Here is a 24,818-nt window from a genome sequence, read left to right on the forward strand (position 1 = left end):
CCGTCAGTGTTCAAAGCACTGGCTTATGTATTTCACAGAAAAAAGCTAAATGCAATACAACCCTCATCCACAGCACTAAACCACATCTTACTGTAGGCCTATTACAGTGTAAATGTTGACATCCAATATAGCCTCTATTTTTACTAAATTAATCCCAAATCCCAGACCATTCCCAGAGAAACAGTCCAGTTATGTCTTTCCCATTGCCGTGGTTTATGACTTGAGCAACCAGAAATGACAGGTCAAACTATTTTGGGGGTCCCTGTAAAACTGTCTTTAGTCACACTAGGTCCTTTTGGACTATTCAAAGCCTATGCTACAACACTAGTACACAGCTGTGTTTCAAAGGGGACAGCCTGACAACTTTAATCATATAAACAATGCTAAAACTTAAAACCTATGGTATGCTATGGTAATTGCAACATGAGTTAGAATGCATTTAGTGAGCTTAGCTTTGCTTTAATTCCATGGTTTTATAAAAACCTAAGTGCTCACTTGTGATACAAATAACACACAAACCAGCTAGGTTAGGCTACACAATGTTATTACGTCTGGTAGCAGTGTGTATGCCCATCACTTTTCAAATCCAATCATTTGAATGAATTCACTATAATATATTTATATATTTTCTCCAGCCCAAATTAAATATTTTAATTTGCAATTAGTTTGTTATCATATCAATTACTTTATTCAATGAGTGTATTGCACCACCTACTGGATTCTACCGAATAATGCGATCAGACGAGTTTAGTAGCTAGAATGTCCCTGCTCATTAAGACACTATTCATTTGCAAGATAAACCGTGGGTTATGTTTGCCAGCAATACTTTAGCGACTGTCCCCACAGTGAAACAAAATATATACAGTTAGTCTAGAGTGTGTTCCAGTTCATTTTATCCATTGCCGTTTGTAGAATCGTGTGCGGTGCGTGTACTGTACACCCATATTTACGGTAACTCTGCCGGCTAGCATTCAAGATGGCGGCTCCCATAATAGAAACATGTCATGTCGCATGTTGTGCAAATCGAACCCCAAATGTTCTTTCATGGGGTCGTGGGGGACTCATTGCATATGGAACATGCAATTCTGTCGCTCTCTATGACCCACAGGTTATATATCTCTTTCACAATTTAAATGTATTCGTGTCGTTGCAGTTGCAGCATAGGCTAGCTAGCTACATCATCAGTTTTGTCATTTTTGACAATTCACGTTAATCAGCTTTATTTTGAATTGTGCTTGGGGTCCATAGGTTAAGGTATATTTGCTGTGACAGTCAGCTTTACTCTTTACATACCATTCTACAGGAGAAAGGTGTTGTTGCTATCCTGAATGGACATACCGGGAGGGTGAACACAGTCCAGTGGGTCCACAGAGAGGACTGTGGTGAGTAGCTAGCTACCTGCATGCTTTGGTATGCTGATAATATGCTTTATATGCTTCATCCAATGTTTTGATATGCTGATACTATCCTTTCATATGCTGATAATATGCTTTATCCAATGTTTTGATATGCTGATAATATGTTTGATATGCTTCATCCAATGCTTTGATATTATGATAATATGCTTTATGTTTCATCCAATGCTTTGATATGCTGATAATATGCTTTATATGCTTCATCCAATGTTTTGATATGCTGATAATATGCTTGATATGCATCATCCAATGCTTTGATATGATGATAATCTACTTTGTTTCATCCAATGCTTTGATATGATGATAATATGCTTCATGTTTCATCCAATGCTTTGATATGCTGATAATATGCTTTATATGATTTATCCAATGATTTATGTTTCATCCAATGCTTTGAAAGACTGTTTCTGACAGTTGGTTCTTCCTCCCTGATGTCTGCTACAGGTAGAGAAACTCACCTGGTGTCAGGAGCGTCTGACAGTCTACTGATTGTGTGGGAGGTCCAAGATGGGAAGGTGTGTTAATGCCACTAGAAGCAGGAATAGGCCTCATACCATACGTTAATGATCTGTATTGACACTTCTGTGTACATTTGACACATTATCAAAACACAGCAATAGTTTCACTTATATTGATCTCTTCTAAGGCATATGTTTTGTGTTTGTGCCCCCTGCCCCAGTTTAACCACTGTGTTGAGTGTGTTGGACATACTGGACCAGTGTGTGCTGTGGATGCCATCCACCTGGACAACAGTAAGCTACTCATCGCCTCCACAGCCTCCGACTCCACTGTCAAACTATGGCTCTACACTGGGAGTAAAGGTAAGGGAAGCTTTTTTTGTCCCAACAATAGACTAGTGTCCTGTCCAGGGGGTGTACTTGTACATCAAGCTGCCTCACGCGACAGAAACAGGAGATGGAAACTAGCTCGGACAAGGCTACTTTACTTGATGGTTTTTTATGACATGGAACAGGTAAAGGAACTCTTTAGGAGAGTCAGATTGGGAAAGGCAATCAGATCAGTGATATTGGCCTTTGGACTCATGGGCTGCGTCCCAAATGGTACCCTGTTACCTATGTAGTGCACTACTTTTGATCAGGGCTCATGGGCCGCCCAGCCATTTTCATTTGTATTTTGTTACCTCAGTAGTACTCTCAACTACCCTGTCTCTACATGATTAGGCTACACAAACCCCAATGTTAGCCAAAAGTCTGCTTATTTTTATGTAAGACAGAGCGAAGTGAGGTGGTGTAGGGTGAAGTTGCCCCTAGACGCTGATCGTTGGTCAGTTTTAAAATAAAACATGTATTTGTCACATGCTTAATAAACAACAGGTGTAGACTAACAGTGAAATACTTACTTACAGGTCCTTTTCCAACAATGCAGAGTTAAAGACAAACATTAAAAACATTTAAATAGTGACATGAGGAGTAAATACACAGTAAATAACAATAACGAGTAAAAATAACATGGCTGTATACAGGAAGTACCAATACTGAGTTGATGTGCAGGGGTACGAGATAATTGAGGTAGCTATGTACAGTGCATTCGGAAAGTATTCAGACCCCTTGACTTTTTCCACATTTTGTTACGTTACAGCCTTATTTTAAATTGATTAAATAAAACATTTTCTTCATCAAGCTACACACAATACCCAATAATGACAAAGCAAAACAGGTTTTTAGATTTTTTTGCAGATTTATAAAAAATAGAAATACCTTATTTACATAACTATTCAGATCCTTTGCTATGAGACTCAAAATTGAGCTCAGGTGCATCCTGTTTCAATTGATCATCCTTGAGATGTTTCGTCAACTTGATTGGAGTCCACCTGTGGTAAATTCAGTTGATTGGACATGATTTGGAAAAACACACACCTGTCTATATAAGGTCCCACAGTTGACAGTGCATGTCAGAGCAAAAACCAAGCCATGAGGTCGAAGGAATTGTCCGTAGAGCTCTGAGACAGGATTGTGTCGAGGCACAGATCTGGGGAAGGGTACCAAAAAATGTCTGCAGTATTGAAGGTCCCCAAGAACATAGTGGCCTCCATCATTCTTAAATGGAAGAAGTTTGGAACCACCAAGACCCTTCCTAGAGCTGGCCGCCCGGCCAAACTGAGCAATTGGGGGAGAAGGGCCTTGGTCAGGGAGATGACTAAGAACCCGATGGTCACTCTGACAGAGCTCCAGAGTTCCTCTGTGGAGATGGGAGAACCTTCCAGAAGGACAACCATCTCTGCAGCACCACCAATCAGGCCTTTATGCTAGAGTGGCCAGACCGAAGCCGATCCTCAGTAAAAGGAACATGACAGTCCGCTTGGAGTTGGCCAAAAGGCACCTAAAGACTCTCAGATCATGAGAAAGAAGATTCTCTGATCTGATGAAACCAAGATTGAACTCTTTGGCCTGAATGCCAAGCATCACGTCTGGAGGAAACCTGGCACCATCCCTACGGTGAAGCATGGTGGTGGCAGCATCATGCTGTGGGGATGTTTTTCAGTGGCAGAGATTGAGAGACTAGTCAGGATCGAGGGAAAGATGAACGGAGCAAAGTACAGAGAGATCCTTGATAAAAACCTTCTCCAGAGCGCTCAGGACCTCAGACTGGGGCGAGGTTTACCTTCCAACAGGACAACGACCCTAAGCACACAGCCAAGACAACGCAGGAGTGGCTTCAGGACAAGTCTCAATGTCCTTGAGTGGCCCAGCCAGAGCCCGGACTTAAACCCAATCAATTATTAATTTTTTTGTCATTTAGCAGACGCGCATATCCAGAGAGACTTACAGTTAGTGAGTGCATACATTTTTCATACTGGCCCCCTGTGGGAAACGAACCCACAACCCTGGCGTTGCAAGTGCCATGCTCTACCAACTGAGCTATATGGGACTAGTGTCCTGGAGAGACCTGAAAATAGCTGTGCAGCAACACTGACAGAGCTTGAGAGGGTCTGCAGAGAGGAATGGGAGAAACTCCCCAAATACAGGTGTGCCAAGCTTGTAGTGTCATTCCCAAGAAGACGCTAGGCTGTAATCACTGCCAAAGGTGCGTCAACAAAGTACGTATGTAAATGTGTATATTTCAGATATGTATTTTTTTTATACATTTGCAAAAATGTCTAAACCTGTTTTTGCTTTGTCATTATGGGGTGTTGTGTGTAGATTGATGAGGGAAAAAGTCAAGGGATCTGAATACTTTCCGAATGCACTGTACATATAGGTAGGGGTAAAGTGACCAGGCAACAGGATAGATAATAGACTGAGCTGTAGAAGCATGTGGTGTGTGTGGCGTGATTGTGTGCTATTTATTTGTGTGCGCATAATGTGTGTGTGTGTGTGTGTGTTGGTATCAGTTCAAGTATGTGTGGGGGTGGAGTCCAGTGTATGCATAGTCAGGTGCAATAGAGTTAGGGTAGCCATTTGATTAGGTATTTAGCAGTCTTAAGGCTTGGGGGTAGAAACTGTTCAGGGTCCTGTTGGTTTCAGACTTGGTGCACTGGTACCGCTTGCCGTGCGGTAGCAGAGAGAACAGTCTGTGGTTTGGGTGGCTGGAGTCTTTGACAATTTTTTTGGGCCATCCTCTGACACCGCCTGGTACAGAGGTCCTGGATGGCAGGGGAGCTTGGGTTCAGTGATGTACTGGGCTGTACTCACCACCCTCTGACACCGCCTGGTACAGAGGTCCTGGATGGCAGGGGAGCTTGGGTCCAGTGATGTACTGGGCTGTACTCACCACCCTCTGACACCGCCTGGTACAGAGGTCCTGGATGGCAGGGGAGCTTGGGTTCAGTGATGTACTGGGCTGTACTCACCACCCTCTGTAGCGCCTTGCGGTCGGTTGCCTTGCAGTTGCCATACCAAGCGGTGATGCAGCCAGTCAAGATGCCAAATCTTTTCAGCCTCCTGAGGGGGAAGAGGTGCTGTCATGCCCTCTTCATGACTGTGTTGGTGTGTGTGGACCATTTTAATTCCTTAGTGATGTGGACAGCGAGGAACTTGGAAGATCTCAACCCGCTCCACTACAGCTCCATCGATGTGGATGGATATGTGGATTAGGGGTGGGAATTGCCAGGGAACTCACGATATTATCACGATACTTGTCGATTCAATACTGTGATTTTATTGCGATTCGATGTTCCAAACATATTGCTTACCATACGTCTGCTGCAGGGGAACAAGATAAATAAAAGTGCAAAAAACTAATTGGCCCCCTATTTTAAAAGAAGATGGAGAACAAGCTATGAAGGAAAAATATTGTAGTTTTGGTGCAGGTACAGCCAAGTACTGCAAAAATGATATTGCAACATTGTCAAAGCGATACGACACAATTTATTGTCAAAAATAATTTCCAGATATGTAACCCTTTGACAAATGTCCCTGCAGCTAGCGTCAATAGAACTAGCCTAGATATTAGCCATCTTACCTCTCTAGGATGAGTTAATGTAAGTTAATGAAATAATCTCGGAGCAGTTGATTTATGGAGCCCAATGATTTTTCATAATTTTTATGCCCTATTATAAAGGCTCATTTGTATTTATTTATTCTTCCTCTCTCTCTCCCTGAAGCGGAGTGCACCCAGACCATATCCTTTGGGAGCGGATTCATGATGGATGTCTCGCTAGCGTGGTTGCCAGGCAGCAGAGGTAAGCTGTTTCCACAGCAGCGGTTGCTGACGGTTGCCAGTGAACCCCCTCTACACCTCAGATCATCTTGAAGTGTTCCGCGTGTCATGTCTACTCCCTTTCACATGCCTGTTCTCTGTTTGATGCTTTGTCCTTCCCCCCCCCCCCCCCCCCCCTCCACTCAATCTGTCTTAAAAACACGAGGCAGATGCAAATGTGTTATCATGTGGCCTGACTTCAGCAAGCGTGGCAGGACTAACACGATGCACTCATTGCAGTTCCCATACTTGCCTGCGGGGGCGACGATTGCAGAATCCATTTGTATGCGCAGTGCAATGGACAGGTAAGCTCAAGTAGCTGACTGTATGGGCCAACAAATAAAGGTAATGTCGTGTTAACATGAATACATTGAATATGTTGGGTTTACGATGTGTAAACATATTTTTTGACATTGATGCTGACCTTCTTTTCCTGTGTCTCTGACAGTTCAGGAAAGTCCTCTCCTTGCAAGGGCATGAGGATTGGATCCGTGGTGTGGAGTGGGCCTGTGTAGGTGAGGACCACACCAGTGTTTTAACCATTTGTTTCTTCATTGCCTTGTTTTATCTGGCGTGACTTGTGTAGTTCATACATAAATCTGTCAAATAATCAGAGATGGTATGAGAAAATGAGTTTCTGGTATAATCTGTATATCCTGCTGGCTAGTTGTGGTTGTGTAACCCACTCCAGAGGTACTCCAGCAGTGCTCTGTTAAGGGCTACATCACAAATGGCACCCTATGCTTGGCCCTGGTCAAAAGTAGTGCACTATTCAGGGCATAGGGTGCCATTTGTGATGCACACCAGGGTTTGTAAAAGCTATTTTATCTCCTTCACCGACCCTCGTCACTGGACTCATCCCACTCAGTTGATGACTTACTCCAAGCTGGTCGGCCAGTAGTGTCAGAGAGAGACTGCATCCCAAATGGCACCCTTTTCCCTATATAGTGCACTACTTTTTGACTGGTCAAAAGTAGTGCACTCTATAGGGAATAGGGTGCCATTTGGGATGCAGGCAGAGATTCATTTATATGCACCAGCCCCACAGGCATTGCAAAATCACTCTCCAGTCTCTCTCCACTATAAAAGGGTAAAAGAAAATAAATGAAAATTCATCCTTTTATGACTGGGATGTCTGTTTAATTAGATTTTACTTTTGTAGACGGACGTCTTTCCATAATGCATGAAACGGCTGCAGCATGGCCCAGTCAATGCTTTAGTTGTGCCCCTCGCTCTCAGATATACTGTACCCTTCAAGCAGCTATCTCCACAGCCCTGTCTTTGAGATCAGTCTTTTTAATTGTTCAACCGAGGTTTTGACAGTCTGTGGTGACTAAAGGTCCCCTCTTGTCACAGGAGTAGGGGTGTTAACCCTGGTGTCCTGGCTTAAGTCCCAACCCGGCCCCCTCATACTACCATGGCCACCTAATCACCCCCTTTCTTTCAACCTCTCTCTCTTCCCCAGGTAGTCGTAGTTGGAAAAATAGTATTCTCAGCCGTCTTACCTAGAGTGCATCTGAAATGGCACCCTATTCCCTCTATAAAGCCCTCCTATTGCTCAGAGGATATAGGGAATAGATCAAATGAAGTGACAATAACGAGTCTCCATCGGGTCTCCCTTGTCAAAGATGTCTTCTGACCTCAACGGGACTTCCTGAAATAAATAAAGGTTAAATACAAATCAACTAATGTCTACCTCCATGCTGGACAGACGGGGATCTGTTACTGGCCAGCTGTGCTCAGGACTGTCTGATCAGGGTGTGGAGGCTGGTTGCCAAGTCTGGGCCAGAGAGAAACACGCAGGATGAACGCACCATTAGGATGACTGAAGATGTCTTTACACTGACAGAAAACGGTGAGCAGACATTCATTATCAGGTTTCGTTAGAAAAATGTGTTCATTAGAATTATTTCATTATAAAAAATGAATGATTAAATCAAAACATCAGGTTTGAGTCACTTTCACAGGACAATGAATGTCTGTATAGCAAGAAGAATCAAGAATCACATGATCATTAATGTGAATGTCATCATTGTCAGTGTTCATTGGATTGATGCCTTACTATTTAAATGTATCATTATTTAAATGTATTATTATTATTATTTTAATCAGGGGGCATTTGGATTGTTCAATCCCTGGCAACAACCGTACAATTCTAAAACATGCCTTTTAACTGAATAAGTTATCACACAAATGTGGATGGAGTTTGTGATTGTACAATCATACCGTTGTACTTTAGATTAATGTATGCATGTTGTCTTTTTGCCCCAGATGCCTCCTCAGCGTTTGCAGTGACGCTAGAGTCAGTCCTGGCCGGCCACGAGAACAAGGTCTATGGAGTCCACTGGCAGCCCCCTGTCATCAAAGGTACTCTATTGTCAACCTATATGCCTTTTAGTCCCCAGATCAGACTTTAATTATTTCACTGTGATGTGGAGGTGCCATACTAAATGATTTCATGGGGATGGAGGGAGAGTGATTTGTTCCACACGCCCATGAAATCAGAATGGTTGAACCCTAAACTCTTTTAATAGTTCACATCACTCACTGTCTGTCCGCTGCGGTTCTTTCATTATGTTTTATCCATCCAGCCTGCATTGCTGTATTGTGGCTCAGAGGAAGAAGTTTCTCCTAGGGACAGATCTAGAATCAGCTTCCCCTGCCCCATTCCTAACCTTAACCATTAGTGGGGAAAATGGGGGCAAGGGGCAATATCATTACTGTGTTCCTTCATTGTGAAGCTCTTTGTCTCTCCCTACAGGTGGCGACCAGCATCAGTCTCTGAGTTTGCTCTCTGCTTCCATGGACAAGACCATGATCCTGTGGGCTCCGGAAGAGGGCTCGGGGGTGTGGGTGGAGCAGGTCAGTGTCGACTTCTGGTTGTGTCCCAAACAGCACACAGCACCCTATTCTCCATAGTGCACTACTTTGGTCTCTGGTCTTAAGTAGTGCACTATATAGGGAATAGAGTGGCGTTCAGGACACAGACCTCTGGTAAAGGTCACCCCACACTCACCCGTCTCTCTCTCTCTCGCTCTCTCTCTCTCTGTCTCTCTCTCTCTCTCTCTCTCTCTCTCTCTCTGACTTTGTCGCTCTCTCTCGCTCGCTCTCTCTCTCTCGCTCTCTCTCTCTCTCTCTCAGAACATCTGCTGTTTCCCTAAATTCAACAGAAGTTGTAAATTCATCCCCATCTGCCCTTGAGTTTCAGGAGTGGTAGGTGAATTCTGGGAGAGACCTTATATAACCTTCCTTTCTTCTCCTCCTCCACTCTTAACATCTCCTCTGAAATCAATAGATGACTGTGCTACTACAAAATACCTAGTTGGCTTCATCACCAGAATCGTGGTTAAATCCCATTGTCGGAGAGAACTTTACAGGGCGGCAAAATATTTTGCTGTGCGACCTGACATTTTTATTTAGGAGCACCAGTACACCTAGAATAATGAAGGATTCTAGCTGTATTACCTCTAATATGTTGTATTGTGTTCCCAAATTATTTTGTGTGTGCCTATATTTTTCAATTTAGGCGCACACATGCTCCGTGTAAAAATAGGTCAGCTTAGAGCCCTGCTTTGTAGCTTGGCCACATAGTGATGGCCCCCCTCGCTGGGTGTCAGCCTAAAAGCAGGCCTTGGCCCATATTCATAAAGCATCTAATAGTAGGAGTGCCGATCTAGGATCAGGTCCACCTTGTCCTTGTAATCTTATTCATTGTGATCAAAAAGGCAAAACTTATCCTAGATCAGCACTCCTACTCTAAGACACTTTATGAATATAGGGCCCTCAGTCCAATCCAACTTGAACAGGGCTTTGAGTGGCATCCTCAGTGCTGAAGATGACATGATGGAAGGATAACGGTCTACAGGTGATCAATGACATGGAGTTTGTTTGATCAGTGGCAGAAATTCACAGTTCCTCCACTCAAAACCCCTTATCTTGACACCAGGAGACTGATAAGGATCTGCAACAAACTTAAAAAGGTCGTCAATCGAACGAAAAAGCAGCAGCAGGACTCCGGAAAAGATAACATGGCTCCTCTGGCCAGGGCTTTGGACACAGCAAGGCAGGGAGAAAACACACCTGGAATAGCCTCTGTCTTTGTTCAGCGTAAAAGTGCATAATATATTAAGTGATGCTGTGAACAGGTTTTTTTTCTCTTTTTTTCAAACGAGGAGAAACCTTACAATGGAAGCCAACGTCTGTTATCGTACACCTCAATGATTTACATCTAATTGCAGACTTCTTCCTCCCCACTCTGCTCACATCCAGTGGAAAGCTCAATAGGTGAGATGGTGTAATTCACATTGTAATATCCTTTGACAAAAGGATATTATTAATCTCAAAAACCCCACACTTAAAACAGTGCTTGACAAGGTCCTGGTTAATGGAAGCACACAGACAATGGGAAGAGAGTTTTGTCACTGATATAAATGACACATTCACAATTGGGATAGATGACATTGCTAAGGCCTTTCACATGTCCTGTCTGCACCAGAATAATACCTACAGTGAGGGAAAAAAGTATTTGATCCCCTGCTGATTTTGTACGTTTGCCCACTGACAAAGACATGATCAGTCTATAATTTTAATGGTAGGTTTATTTGAACAGTGAGAGACAGAATAACGCATGGAAAAAATGTTATGAATTGATTTGCATTTTAATGAGGGAAATAAGTATTTGACCCCTCTGCAAAACATGACTTAGTAATTGGTGGCAAAACCCTTGTTGGCAATCACAGAGGTCAGACGTTTCTTGTAGTTGGCCACCAGCTTTGCACACATCTCAGGAGGGATTTTGTCCCACTCCTCTTTGCAGATCTTCTCCAAGTCATTAAGGTTTCGAGGCTGACGTTTGGCAACTCGAACCTTCAGCTCCCTCCACAGATTTTCTATGGGATTAAGGTCTGGAGACTGGATAGGCCACTCCAGGACCTTAATGTGCTTCTTCTTGAGCCACTCCTTTGTTGCCTTGGCAGTGTGTTTTGGGTCATTGTCATGCTGGAATACCCAGCCACGACCCATTTTCAATGCCCTGGCTGAGGGAAGGAGGTTCTCACCCAAGATTTGACGGTACATGGCCCCGTCCATCGTCCCTTTGATGCGGTGAAGTTGTCCTGTCCCCTTAGCAGAAAAACACCCCCAAAGCATAATGTTTCCACCTCCATGTTTGACGGTGGGGATGGTGTTCTTGGGGTCATAGGCAGCATTCCTCCTCCTCCAAACACGGCGAGTTGAGATGATGCCAAAGAGCTCCATTTTGGTCTCATCTGACCACAACACTCACCCAGTTCTCCTCTGAATCATTCAGATGTTCATTGGCAAACTTCAGACAGGCCTGTATATGTGCTTTCCTGAGCAGGGGGACCTTGCGGGCGCTGCAGGATTTCAGTCCTTCACGGCGTAGTGTGTTACCAATTGTTTTCTTGGTGACTGTGGTCCCAGCTGCCTTGAGATCATTGACAAGGTCCTCCCGTATAGTTCTGGGCTGATTCCTCACCGTTCTCATGATCATAGCAACTCCACGAGGTGAGATCTTGCATGGAGCCCCAGGCCGAGGGAGATTGACAGTTATTTTGTGTTTCTTTCATTTGTGAATAATCGCACCAACTGTTGTCACCTTCTCACCAAGCTGCTTGGCGATGGTCTTGTAGCCCATTCCAGCCTTGTGTAGGTCTACAATCTTGTCCCTGACATCCTTGGAGAGCTCTTTGGTCTTGGCCATGGTGGAGAGTTTAGAATCTGATTGATTGATTGCTTCTGTGGACAGGTGTCTTTTATACAGGTAACAAGCTGAGATTAGAAGCACTCCCTTTAAGAGTGTGCTCCTAATCTCAGCTCGTTACCTGTATAAAAGACACCTGGGAGCCAGAAATCTTTCTGATTGAGAGGGGGTCAAATACTTATTTCCCTCATTTAAAATGCAAATCAATTTATAACATTTTTTACATGCGTTTTTCTGGATTTCTTTGTTGTTATTCTGTCTCTCACTGTTCATACTCCTGAGTGGCGCAGTGGTCTAAGGCACTGCATCGCAGTGCTAACTGTGCCACTAGATCCTGGTTCGAATCCAGGCTCTGTCGCAGCCGGCCGCGACCGGGAGACTCATGGGCGGCGCACAATTGGCCCAGCGTCGTCCAGGGTAGGGGAGGGAATGGCCGGCAGGGATGTAGCTCAGTTGATAGAGCATGGCGTTTGCAACGCCAGGGTTGTGGGTTCGATTCCCACGGGGGGCCAGTATAAAAAAAAATATATATGTATTCACTAACTGTAAGTCGCTCTGGATAAGAGCGTCTGCTAAATGACTAAAATGTAAATGTAAATGTAAAAATGTTCAAATAAACCTACCATTAAAATTATAGATTGATCATTTCTCTGTCAGTGGGCAAACGTACAAAATCAGCAGGGGATCAAATACTTTTTTCCCTCACTGTATCCCTTTCTATACTGAACAAAAATATAAACGCAACATGTAAAGTGTTTGTCCCATGTTTCATGAGCTGAAATAAAAAATCCCAGAATTTTTCCATACGCACAAAAAGCTTATTGGTCTCAAATTTTGTGCACAAATTTGTTTACATCCCTGTTAGTGAACATGTTCCTTTGCCAAGATAATCCATCTACCTGACAGGTATGGCATATCAAGAAGCTGATTAAACAGCATGATCATTACACAGGTGCACCTTGTTCTGGGGACAATAAAAGGCCACTCTAAAATGTGCAGTTTTGTCATACAACACAATGCCACAGATGTGTCAAGTTTTGATGGAGTGTGCAATTGGCATGCTGACTGCAGGAATGTCCACCAGAGCTGTTGCCAGAGAATTGAATGTTCATTTCTCTCCCTTAAGCCGCCTTCAACGTTGTTTTAGAGAATTTGGCAGTACGTCCATAACCGCTAACCATGTGTAACCACGCCAACCCAGGACCTCCACATCCAGCTTCTTCACCTGCGGGATCGTCTGAGACCAGCCACCTGGACAGCTGATGAAACTGAGGAGTATTTCTGTCTGTAATAATGCCCCTTTGTGGAGAAATACTCATTCTGATTGGCTGGGCCTGGTTCCCCAGTGGGTGGGCCTGACTCCCAAGTGGGTGGGCTTATACCCTCCCAGGCCCACCCATGGCTGCGCTCCTGCCCAGTCATGTGAAATCCATAGATTAGGGCCTAATTAATTTATTTCAATTGACTGATTTCCTTTTATATGAACTGTAACTCAGTAAAATTGTTCAAATTGTTGCATGTTGTGCTTTATATTTTTATTCAGTATAGATCAGACCCATGTTCAGTAAGGAGAAAAGGTTTTAAAAGGGAAGTGAAATTGGGGAGGAACAACCAGAACTTGTCTAATAAGAAACGCTATTTTTCATTTTCCGTTATGAAATGTTTTGCTATGGTGTTCCCTACTGAACACGCCCCAGGACTTAAAGGCCCACTGAGCTTAGCCAGGCAGTAAATGACCAGCCTTGGCTATGTCTTAATTAACACGTTTACAAAGGAGACCTCACCCCTCCATGATGATTAGAGTAATTGACGGGGCAAGCAGTGGGGTGGCGTAAAGCACTAAGTACTAACGAGTCACACTGGTAATTAGGGACCAGGGAGGCCAATAGACCAGAGCGTCCCTCCCTCCTCAGACGTGGCTGATTGTGGTGTCTGTGTTTTGTGTTTGTGTCTGTGTTTGTGTGTCTGTGTTTGTGTGTCTGTGTCTGTGTTTGTGTGTTCGTGTGTCTGTACGTGTGTTCTTTTTATTTGACTTAACCTTTAATTTGACAGGGAGTCAATGCTGAGACCAAGACTTCTTCTCTATGGGTGTATCTATCAACCAATCAAATCCAATAAAATAAAATCAAATTGTATTTGTCACATGCGCCGAATACAGTCAGGTGTAGTCCTTACCGTGAAATGCTTACTTACAAGCCCTTAACCAACAATGCAGTTCAAGAAATAGAGTTAAGAAAATATGTATTTAAACTAAAGTAAAAAAAATAATAAAAAGGTAACACAATAAAATAACAATAACGGGTACCGGTACCGAGTCAATGTGTGGGGGTACAGGTTAGTCGAGGTAATTTGTTTATATAGTTGTCACAAAGTGCTTTACAGGAACCTGGCCTAGACCCCAAAGAGCAAGCAGAGACGGTAGCAGTGGCCAGGGAAAACTCCATAGAGGGAAGAAACCTAGAGAGGAACCAGGCTGTTTCGTATAAACCTGGCGATGGACAAAGCTGAGCAATAATGTGAAACATTTCTTGATGTGAAACATTGTCCTCCTCCCTCTTTTCTCTTGAGGAATGAAATAAGCCTCCCCCTCTTTTCTGTAGTTCTTGTTTTATTCCTCCCCCTCTACCCGCTGGCCAGCGAAAAGACCCTGGGTTGCGCCTCACAGCCATATTGTTTTCCCTCCTAAACAAGACTGATGACGGTTTTGTTGTGTGCCTCTGTGAATTTTGCATGATTTACGGCGGGGCTGTTGTGTGTGGAATAAATATAAATCGGGTTAATGTTGCGTTGCTCTCTCCCCCCTCGTATCTCCTTGTTGTCTATCCCCTGAATGGCTGGGGGAGATGGGTCTCTCCTGGTCATCTATCCCCTGAGTGGCTTGGGGAGATGGTGTCTCTCCTGGCCGTCTATCCCCTAAATGGCTGGGGGAGATGGGTCTCTCCTGGTCATGAAACCCCACCTCTTTAAGGAATACCTGGGATAGGATAAAGTAATCCTTCTAACCCCCCCCCCCCCCAAATTGTAAAGTGGTTATCCCACTGGCTATAGGGTGAACGCACCAATTTGTGAGTCGTTCTGGCTAAGAGCGTCTGCTAAATGACGTTAATGTGCCCTTGAGCAAGGCACTTAACCCTAATTGCTCCTGTAAGTCGCTCTGGATAAGAGCGTCTGCTAAATGACTAAAATGTAAATGTAATCTATCCCCTAAAAGGCTGGGGGAGATGGGTCTCTCCTGGTCATCTATCCCCTGAGTGGCTGGGGGAGATGGGTCTCTCCTGGTCGTCTATCCCCTGAATGGCTGGGGGAGATGGGTCTCTCCTGGTCGTCTATCCCCTGAATGGCTGGGGGAGATGGGTCTCTCCTGGTCGTCTATCCCCTGAATGCACTGGCTTCATCAATAAGTGCATCGATGACGTCGTCCCCACAGTGACCGTATGTACATGCCCCAACCAGAAGCCATGGATTACAGGCAACATCCGCACTGAGCTAAAGGGTAGAGCTGCCGCTTTCAAGGAGCGGGACTCTAACCCGGATGCTTATAAGAAATCCCGCTATGCCCTCCGACAAACCATCAAACAGGCAAAGCGTCAATACAGGACTAAGATTGAATCGTACTACACCGGCTCTGACGCTCGTCGGATGTGGCAGGGCATGAAAACTATTACAGACTACAAAGGGAAGCACAGCCGCGAGCTGCCCAGTGACACAAGCCTACCAGACAAGCTAAACCACTTCTATGCTCGCTTCGAGGCAAGCAACACTGAAGCATGCATGAGAGCACCAGCTGTTCCGGATGACTATGTGATCACTCTCTCCGTAGCCGATGTGAGTAAGACTTTTAATCAGGTCAACATTCACAAGGCCGCAGGGCCAGACGGATTACCAGGACGTGTACTCCAAGCATGTGCTGACCAACTGGCAAGTGTCTTCACTGACATTTTCAACATGTCCCTGACTGAGTCTGTAATACCAACATGTTTCAAGCAGACCACAATAGTCCCCGTGCCCAAGGACACTAAGATTACCTGCCTAAATGACTACCGACCCGTAGCACTGACTTCTGTAGCCATGAAGTGCTTTGAAAGGCTGGTCATGGCTCACATCAACACCATTATATCAGAAACCCTAGACCCACTCCAATTTCCATACCGCCCCAACAGATCCACAGATGATGCAATCTCTATTGCACTCCGCACTGCCCTTTCCCACCTGGACAAGAGGAACACCTATGTGAGAATGCTATTAATTGACTACAGCTCAGTGTTCAACACCATAGTGCCCTCAAAGCTCATCACTAAGCTAAGGATCCTGGGACTAAACACCTCCCTCTGCAACTGGATCCTGGACTTCCTGACGTAACAACACATCTGCCACGCTGATCCTCAACACGGGGGCCCCTCAGGGGTGCGTGCTCAGTCCCCTCCTGTAGGGAGGAGGTCAGTGACATGGCCGTGTGGTGCCAGGATAACAACCTCTCCCTCAACGTGACCAAGACAAAGGAGATGATTGTGGACTACAGGAAAAAAAAGAGGACTGAGCACGCCCCCATTCTCATCGACGGGGCTGTAGTGGAACAGGTTGAGAGCTTCAAGTTCCTTGGTGTCCACATCACCAACGAACTATCATGGTCCAAACACACAAAGACAGTCGTGAAGAGGGCACGACAATGCCTATTCCCCCTCAGGAGACTGAAAAGATTTGGCATGGGTCCTCAGATCCTCAAAAAGTTATACAGCTGCACCATCGAGAGCATCCTGACTGGTTGCATCACCGCCTGGTATGGCAACTGCTCGGCCTCCGACCGCAAGGCACTACAGAAGGTAGTGCGTACGGGCCAGTACATCACTGGGGCCAAGCTTCCTGACATCCAGGACCTCTATACCAGGCGGTGTCAGAGGAAGGCCCTCAAAATTGTCAAAGACTCCAGCCACCCTAGTCATAGAACAGTCTATCTGCTACCGCACGGCAAGCGGTACCGGAGCGCCAAGTCTAGGTCCAAAAGGCTTCTCAACAGCTTCTACCCCCAAGCCATAAGACTCCTGAACAGCTAATCATGGCTACCCGGACTGCTTGCACTGCCCCCCCCCCACCCCCACCACATATTTTTACGCTACTGCTACTCTGTTAATTATTTATGCATAGTCACTTTAACTCTACCCACATGTACATATTACCTCAACTACCTCAACTAGCTGGTGCCCCCGCACATTGACTCTGCACCGGTACCCCCCCCCCCCCCCCCCCCTGTATATAGCCTCCCTAATGTTATTTTATTTTACTTCTGCTCTTTTTTTCTCAACACTTTTTTGTTAAAAAATAAATGCATTGTTGGTTTAAAGTCTGTAAGTAAGCATTTCACAGTAATGTCTACACCTGTTGTATTTGGCGCATGTGGCAAATACAATTTTATTTTATTTGAATGGCTGGGGGAGATCGGTGCCACTCAAGTGAAAGCGGCCGACTTTGTTGCCATCATTAGTTCCGCCTTAGGATCGACAGGAATGTGTCTTTGAAGGTCATTGATGGCTGGTCCTCTTTAGGAGGGAGAATAATGAAGTTAGCAGCAGCTTGGCAGGGAGGTTTTTAGTGCTAAGGCCCCCAGGTTATATGTATCATTACGCTACAAGGAGAGGGAATTTGTAGGCCTAATGTTTGTGGTGAACGTTATTCAAATCTCAACCCAAAATCCGACTTGAGTAGGACTAAGAGTATACCTACTACTGCTTCTACTGCTGCCCTACTACTGCTACTACTGCTACCACTGCTATCACTACTACTACTACTACTACTACTACTACTACTGATACCACTACTACTACCACCACTACTGCTACCACTACTTCTAATAATACTATTGCTACTACTACCACTACTACTACTACTACTACTACTGCTACCACTACTGCTGCTTCTAATACCACTACTAATACTACTACTACTACTACTACTACTACTACTACTATTACTACTACTACTACTACTACTGATACCACTACTGCTGCTTCTAATACTACTACTACTACTGTTACCACTACTGCTACCACTACTGCTGCTTCTAATACTGCTACTAATACTTATACCACTACTGCTACTACTACTACTACAACTACTGCTACCACTACTACTACTGGTACTACTACTACTGCTACCACTACTGCTGCTTCTAATAATACTACTGCTACTACTACTACTACTACTACTACTGCTACCACTACTACTTCTGCTGCTACTACTACTGCTACCGCAACTACTGCTTCAAATACTGCTACTAATACTAATACCGCTACTACTACTACTACAACTACTGCTACCACTACTACTACTGCTACCGCTACTACTGCTTCAAATACTGCTACTAATACTAATACCACTACTGCTACTACTGCTACCACTACTGCTCTAATACTACTTCTGCTACCAAAACTACTACTACTACTACTACCACTATTGCTGCTTCTAATACTGCTACCGCTACTACTACTACTACTACTACTACTACTACTACTACTGGACTCTTATCTCGCTCTCTTTTCACTTCTCTTACTGTCCCCTCTCTCCCTATCTTTCTTTCTTTTTCCCCATCTCTCTCTCTGTCTCTCTGTCTCTCAATATCTCTCTCTCTCCTCTTTACCCCCCTCGCCCTCTCTCTCTACTGGTATCGATTGAAACGGATCCCTCCCTTTGGGCCAGGTTTAGCTACTAGGGTTGTCTAAAGCTTTTAATTGTCTCACTATATTCTCCAAAATAGCCTGACTACATCTCTATATAGACTACATCTTTGTATAGACTACATCTCTATATAGACTACATCTACATATATAGAGACTATATCCAGGGTTCTGTAAAAGGGTATGCCCCAGCATGTCTCACTGGTAGCCTGAGTGCCACCCTGATTAGTCTCTATATACACTACCATTCAAAAGTTTGAGGTCACTTAGAAATGTCATTTTTTTCGAAAGAAAAGTAAATGTTTTGTCCATTAAAATCCTACTGTTGTCAGAGCAGCTTACCGATCACTGCACCTGTACACAGCCATTCTGAAATTAGCCCACCCAACTACCTCATCCCCATATTGTTATTTATTTTGCTAATTTGCACCCCAGTATCTCTATTTGCACATAATCTTTTGCACATCTATCATTCCAGTGTTAATGCAAAATTGTAACTATTTTGCACTATGGCCTATTTATTGCCTTACCTCCATAACTTACTACATTCGCACACACTGTATATATATTTTCTGTTGTATTTTTGACTTTATGTTTTGTTTTACCCCATATGTAACTCTGTGTTGTTGTTTTTATCGCACTGCTTTGCTTTATCTTGGCCAGGTCGCAGTTGTAAATGAGAACTTGTTCTCAACTGGCTTACCTGGTTAAATAAAAATAAAAATAAAAAATAACATCAAATTGATCTGAAATACAGTGTAGACATTGTTAATGTTGTAAATGGCTATTGTAGCTGGAAACGGATGATTTTTAATCAAATATCTACATAGGCGTACAGAGACCCATTATCAGCAACCATCAGCCCTTCAAATCAAATTTTATTTGTCACATACACGTGTTTAGCAGATGTTATAGCGGGTGTAGCGAAATGCTTGTGCTTCTAGCTCCGACAGTGCAGTAATATCTAACAATTACGCAACAAATACCCAATACACACAAAAAAGTAAGGAATGGGATTTAAGAATATATACATATATGGACAAGCAATGACAGAGCGGCATGGACTAAGATACAGAAGAATATTATAGAATAGAATGCAGTATATACATATGAGATGAGTAGTGCAAGATATGTAAACATTATTAAAGTGACTAGTGTTCCATTTCTTAAAGTGGCCAGTGATTTCAATAGGCAGCAGCAGCCTCTAATGTGCTAGTGATGGCTATTTAACAGTCTGATGGCCTTGAGATAGAAGCTGTTTTTCATTCTCTCGGTCCTAGCTTTGATGCACCTGTACTGACCTCGCCTTCTGGATGATAGCGGGGTGAACAGGCAGTGGCTCGGGCGGTTGATGTCCTTCATGATCTTTTTGGCCTTCCTGTGACTTCGGGTGCTCTATGTGTCTTGGAGGGCGGGTAGTTTTCCCCCGGTAATGCGTTCGGCAGACCGCACCACCCTCTGGAGAGCCCTGCGGTTGTGGGCGGTGCAGTTGCCGTACCAGGCGGTGATACAGCCCGACAGGATGCTCTCAATTGTGCATCTGTAAAAGTTTGTGAGGGTTTTAGGTGATAAGCCAAATTTCTTCAGCCTCCTGAGGTTGAAGAGGCTCTGTTGCGCCTTCTTCACCACACTGTCTGCGTGGGTGGACCATTTCAGTTTGTTGGTGATGTGTACGCCAAGGAACTTGAAGCTTTCCACCTTCTCCGCTGCGGTCCCGTCGATGTGGATAGGGGGGTGCAATGGCACGTTGTGTTTGCTAATCCAAGCTTATCATTTTAAAAGGCTAATTGATCATTAGAAAACCCTTTTGCAATTATGTTAGCACAGCTGAAAACTGTTGTGCTGATTAAAGAAGCAATAAAACTGGCCTTCTAGGTTGTATGTTGGGAGCTTTTGGGAAAGAGCACAGTTAGAAAGATATGGCATATAGAAGCAAACCGGATGGACATCATGAAAATGATCGGAGAAGTTGAGAGTAGAAGAAGTTCAGGAGAAAAAAACAAACTAAATATAATTATTGTAAAATTGACTGTGTCCATAAAATGTAGATAGTAAGTATAAACTGGAAGTAGAGGCCTAAGCATTGATGTTCACTAGTTTACCCCAAGTCGGGAAAGGGTGGCGGGGTTGGAAAGTAATAAAGGGGAATATATATATAAAAAACATGGGGGATTGGAAGTGATCCAGACAATTACATTGATGGAAGTTACAATCTATCTGCAATATTAAGCTGATCTACCCCCCCCCCCCCCCAAAAAAAATAAAAAAAATAAACCCCCCCCAAAAAAAACATCTGGCCTTCTTGAGACTAGTTGAGTATCTGGAGCATCAGCAATTGTGGGTTCGATTACAGGCTCAAAATGGCTAGAAACAAATAACTTTCTTCTGAAACTCGTCAGTCTATTCTTGTTCTGAGAAATGAAGGCTATTCCATGCGAGAACTTGCCAAGAAACTGAAGATCTCGTACAACGCTGTGTACTACTCCTTTCACAGAACAGCTCAAACTGGCTCTAACCAGAATAGAAAGAGGAGTGGGAGGCCCCGGTGCACAACTGAGAAAGAGGACAAATACATTAGTGTCTAGTTTGAGAAACAGCCTCACAGGTCCTCAACTGGCAGCTTCATTAAATAGTACCCGCAAATAACCAGTCTCAACGTCAACAGTGAAGAGGCGACTCCGGGATGCTGACCTTCTAGGCAGAGTTGCAAAGAAAAAGCCATATCTCAGACTGCCCATCTTAATCTTTTCTTTTTATTGGCCAGTCTGAGAAATGGTTTTTCTACTCCTTGACAATTATATAATCCTCTCTCTGCCTGAAATATACTTGTTTACCATTTAAGTCCTCTTCATTTGGTTATTGTTAATTGGCTAATTACTTTATTGGGAAATTGTCCAAATTGGTGGCCTGTATTCATAAAGCGTCCTAGAGTATGAGTCCCGATCTAGGATTAGTTTAGCCTTTACTGACAGGGGGCCCCTGATCCTGGATCAGCACTCTTTTGAATATGGGTGCTGATGATCGACTTACTCCACCTGTGAAAAGAAAGCATTCTGTCCCTAGTTTATAGACTACACATTTTCCATTGAACTACCAGTACATAATTTCTCTCTACATAAAATATAGATTTCATTAAATATAGATTTACATAAATATACTGTAGCATTATTAAAGTATGAAGCAGGTGGTTGTGATGTTGAAAGAACAGATTGTATTCTCTGTTAGCCGCAGGCCGACTTTTGTCGGAGCGGATGGTCGGGTGGTTGGAACATAATTAAAATAATTTGTACGCTGCAAATAGATCATAACTAAGCCCAAAAAGAGATGTATTTGAAAATATCATAGCTTGATTACTGTAATGATGTCATTTCATAGTGTTGTGTGACCCAGGGGAGAGTTGGTAGATAAGTGACTTGGTGCCACAGAGTCTGCATTCCTTATGTCAAAGGAGATTACTGATGTTGATCTTAGAATGATTGATGGACAGGATATACTGACTTGGGGTAAAGGGTAATAACATCAAAGAAGGTAGTGCCCACTGAGGGGTACCAGATGTGGTGAAGAAACGTGTAACAGAGTGTATATAAGCTGAGAGGATGTCTTTGTTCAAGTGAGTTCGGAATGGCCAGAGGCAGGGCTATGTCCTTCTTCTGTTATAACGAACCATGGTACCATATTAAATATCTTATATGAACTCCTCATCAAAAGTGTCTGTAAGTATATCCTAACATTCTTAATTACTTGATACCCGAGAAACTCATCATAACAATTACATTGAGACACGATCACATATGTTTATTCATGGGAATACTTGGGAACAGATTTCCTTAATTAAACTAATTTGTTGCTGTATTCCTGGTGATGTTAGTCTTTTTTGACCAAAAACTAAAATCGTATTAATTCTTAATATTCAATTTATTTACTAAATCACTTGCGGGTTGCCTTTTGCCAAAGCCTGATATATGTATTAGGGTGCCATTTGGGACGTAACCAACTGGTATGATGTATGGAGCGATTACATTCCCAGGTTAAAGGCTCTCCCACCCAAATCCAATTTACACAAATCCTAGTCTAGTCTTAATATGTTCTCGAGCTATGCGCTTTGTGGCGCCCATTTGTTTAATGTGATATGGAGCGCAGGGACTGCTTTTATTATTGCATTAGAAGATACATGTATTCCAAAAACAACACAATTTATTCCCCTCTAATAATGAGTCTTACAGCTTTGCATAATTTCTTCTTCTGGCTTGACTATCTAATTGGTTTGTCACCCACCATTTGTGTTTGTTAATGAGAGATGGTTGGATGGAGACAAAGCAGATACAGTGCATTCAGAAAGTATTCACACCCCTTGACTATTTCCACATTTTGTTGTGTTACAGTCTGAATTTAAAATGCATTTACCCTCCACTACACCACTGGTCCTAATATAATTTACCCTCCACTACACCACTGGTCCTAATGTAATTTACCCTCCACTACACCACTGGTCCTAATGTAATTTAACCTCCACTACACCACTGGTCCTAATGTAATTTAACCTCCACTACACCACTGGTCCTAATGTAATTTAACCTCCACTACACCACTGGTCCTAATGTAATTTAACCACTACACCACTGGTCCTAATGTAATTTACCCTCCACTACACCACTGGTCCTAATGTAATTTACCCTCCACTACACCACTGGTCCTAATGTAATTTAACCTCCACTACACCACTGGTCCTAATGTAATTTACCCTCCACTACACCACTGGTCCTAATGTAATTTACCCTCCACTACACCACTGGTCCTAATGTAATTTAACCTCCACTACACCACTGGTCCTAATGTAATTTACCCTCCACTACACCACTGGTCCTAATGTAATTTACCCTCCACTACACCACTGGTCCTAATGTAATTTACCCTCCACTACACCACTGGTCCTAATTACAATTTACCCTCCACTACACCACTGGTCCTAATGTAATTTACCCTCCACTACACCACTGGTCCTAATATAATTTACCCTCCACTACACCACTGGTCATAATGTAATTTACCCTCCACTACACCACTGGTCCTAATGTAATTTACCCTCCACTACACCACTGGTCCTAATGTAATTTAACCTCCACTACACCACTGGTCCTAATATAATTTACCCTCCACTACACCACTGGTCATAATGTAATTTACCCTCCACTACACCACTGGTCCTAATGTAATTTAACCTCCACTACACCACTGGTCCTAATATAATTTACCCTCCACTACACCACTGGTCCTAATGTAATTTACCCTCCACTACACCACTGGTCCTAATGTCATTTATCCTCCACTACACCACTGGTCCTAATATCATTTACCCTCCACTACACCACGTGTTTAGAAAAAACACCTGGCCCCACTACTTCCTTAAAAGCTGTGTATTTTGGCGGTGACCCAAACAAACTGCTCCAGCAGGGTCAAATAAAATGTTGATTTCTATTGGTCCTGCAGTGAGACACAAATGTTCTGACCTAAAAAATGTAATGATCATCACACAGCTGAGGCCAGACAGTTATGTGTGTGGGTTCAGGTGCTCTGTCTGGAGCCATAATTTTACTTTAGATGATAACTGACTGCTCTATTTATATATCTCTCCCTACCATCCCTCTCTCTCGCTCCCTCTCCAGGTGCGTGTGGGGGAGGTGGGGGGAAACACACTGGGTTTCTACGGCTGCCAGATGAGTCCAGACGGATCCATGATCCTGGCCCACGCCTTCCACGGAGCGCTGCATCTCTGGACCCAGAGCCACGGCAAAGAGGTGATACTTCTATTCTATTTCATTCTATTCTACATCCCTGGCCCCAGAACCATGACAAAGAGGTGAGAATCCTGGGATTGTACAGCAGTGCAGTGCCAACGACACTTCACATAGCCCCCTGCTTGTGGAGTTAGACTAATGATTAAACTGCACAGTAGTGGGTCTATATTAGGGAGGGAGGGGAGAGAGAGAGAGACTGTGCTAAGTGTAATTAAACTGACTAAAGACCCTGACTGTCAGAGTGTTTGACTGGGAATCAGACCTGACTCTGAGTGGCTGACTACTCTGTACTGGCCTGGTTCAACATGAAAGGAACATACCTGAGTCAGCATAGTGTGGTTGGGGTCGACAGGATGGTGTGGAGAAGGTATCCGGTCTGATTCCCAGTTACCTGGCTCAGTAGAGCGAAAAGGGCATGTCTGTGTGTGTTTTGTCCCAGAGAGAGGGGAGACCAGGGGAGACCAGGGGAGAGGGGAGAGGGGAGACCAGGGGTGGTGATATCTGGTCACTGACTCCATCTGTTTCAGTCCGAGTTAATAAAGCAATTAACATCCCATCA

The 24,818-nt window shown here is 43.8% G+C and overlaps 1 protein-coding gene across 1 annotated transcript in view; it reads left to right on the forward strand.

The window, feature by feature from the left end:
• The first annotated feature begins 975 nt into the window (after nucleotides 1-975).
• The window catches only part of LOC311124840 (elongator complex protein 2-like), a 55,253-nt gene continuing 31,410 nt past the window's right edge, over nucleotides 976-24,818 (forward strand). The window contains exons 1-11 of the mRNA XM_084158340.1: nucleotides 976-1,108; nucleotides 1,304-1,382; nucleotides 1,860-1,930; nucleotides 2,095-2,236; nucleotides 5,980-6,057; nucleotides 6,315-6,379; nucleotides 6,523-6,589; nucleotides 7,786-7,929; nucleotides 8,346-8,441; nucleotides 8,836-8,936; nucleotides 24,128-24,259. Of these exons, the coding sequence (XP_084014466.1) occupies nucleotides 977-1,108; nucleotides 1,304-1,382; nucleotides 1,860-1,930; nucleotides 2,095-2,236; nucleotides 5,980-6,057; nucleotides 6,315-6,379; nucleotides 6,523-6,589; nucleotides 7,786-7,929; nucleotides 8,346-8,441; nucleotides 8,836-8,936; nucleotides 24,128-24,259 (1,107 nt within the window). The 5' untranslated portion in view covers nucleotide 976. The remainder of the gene's footprint in view (nucleotides 1,109-1,303; nucleotides 1,383-1,859; nucleotides 1,931-2,094; nucleotides 2,237-5,979; nucleotides 6,058-6,314; nucleotides 6,380-6,522; nucleotides 6,590-7,785; nucleotides 7,930-8,345; nucleotides 8,442-8,835; nucleotides 8,937-24,127; nucleotides 24,260-24,818) is intronic.

This window comes from Coregonus lavaretus (genome assembly GCF_964263955.1).
Source record: "Coregonus lavaretus genome assembly, chromosome: 3".
NCBI classification, from domain to species: domain Eukaryota; kingdom Metazoa; phylum Chordata; class Actinopteri; order Salmoniformes; family Salmonidae; genus Coregonus; species Coregonus lavaretus.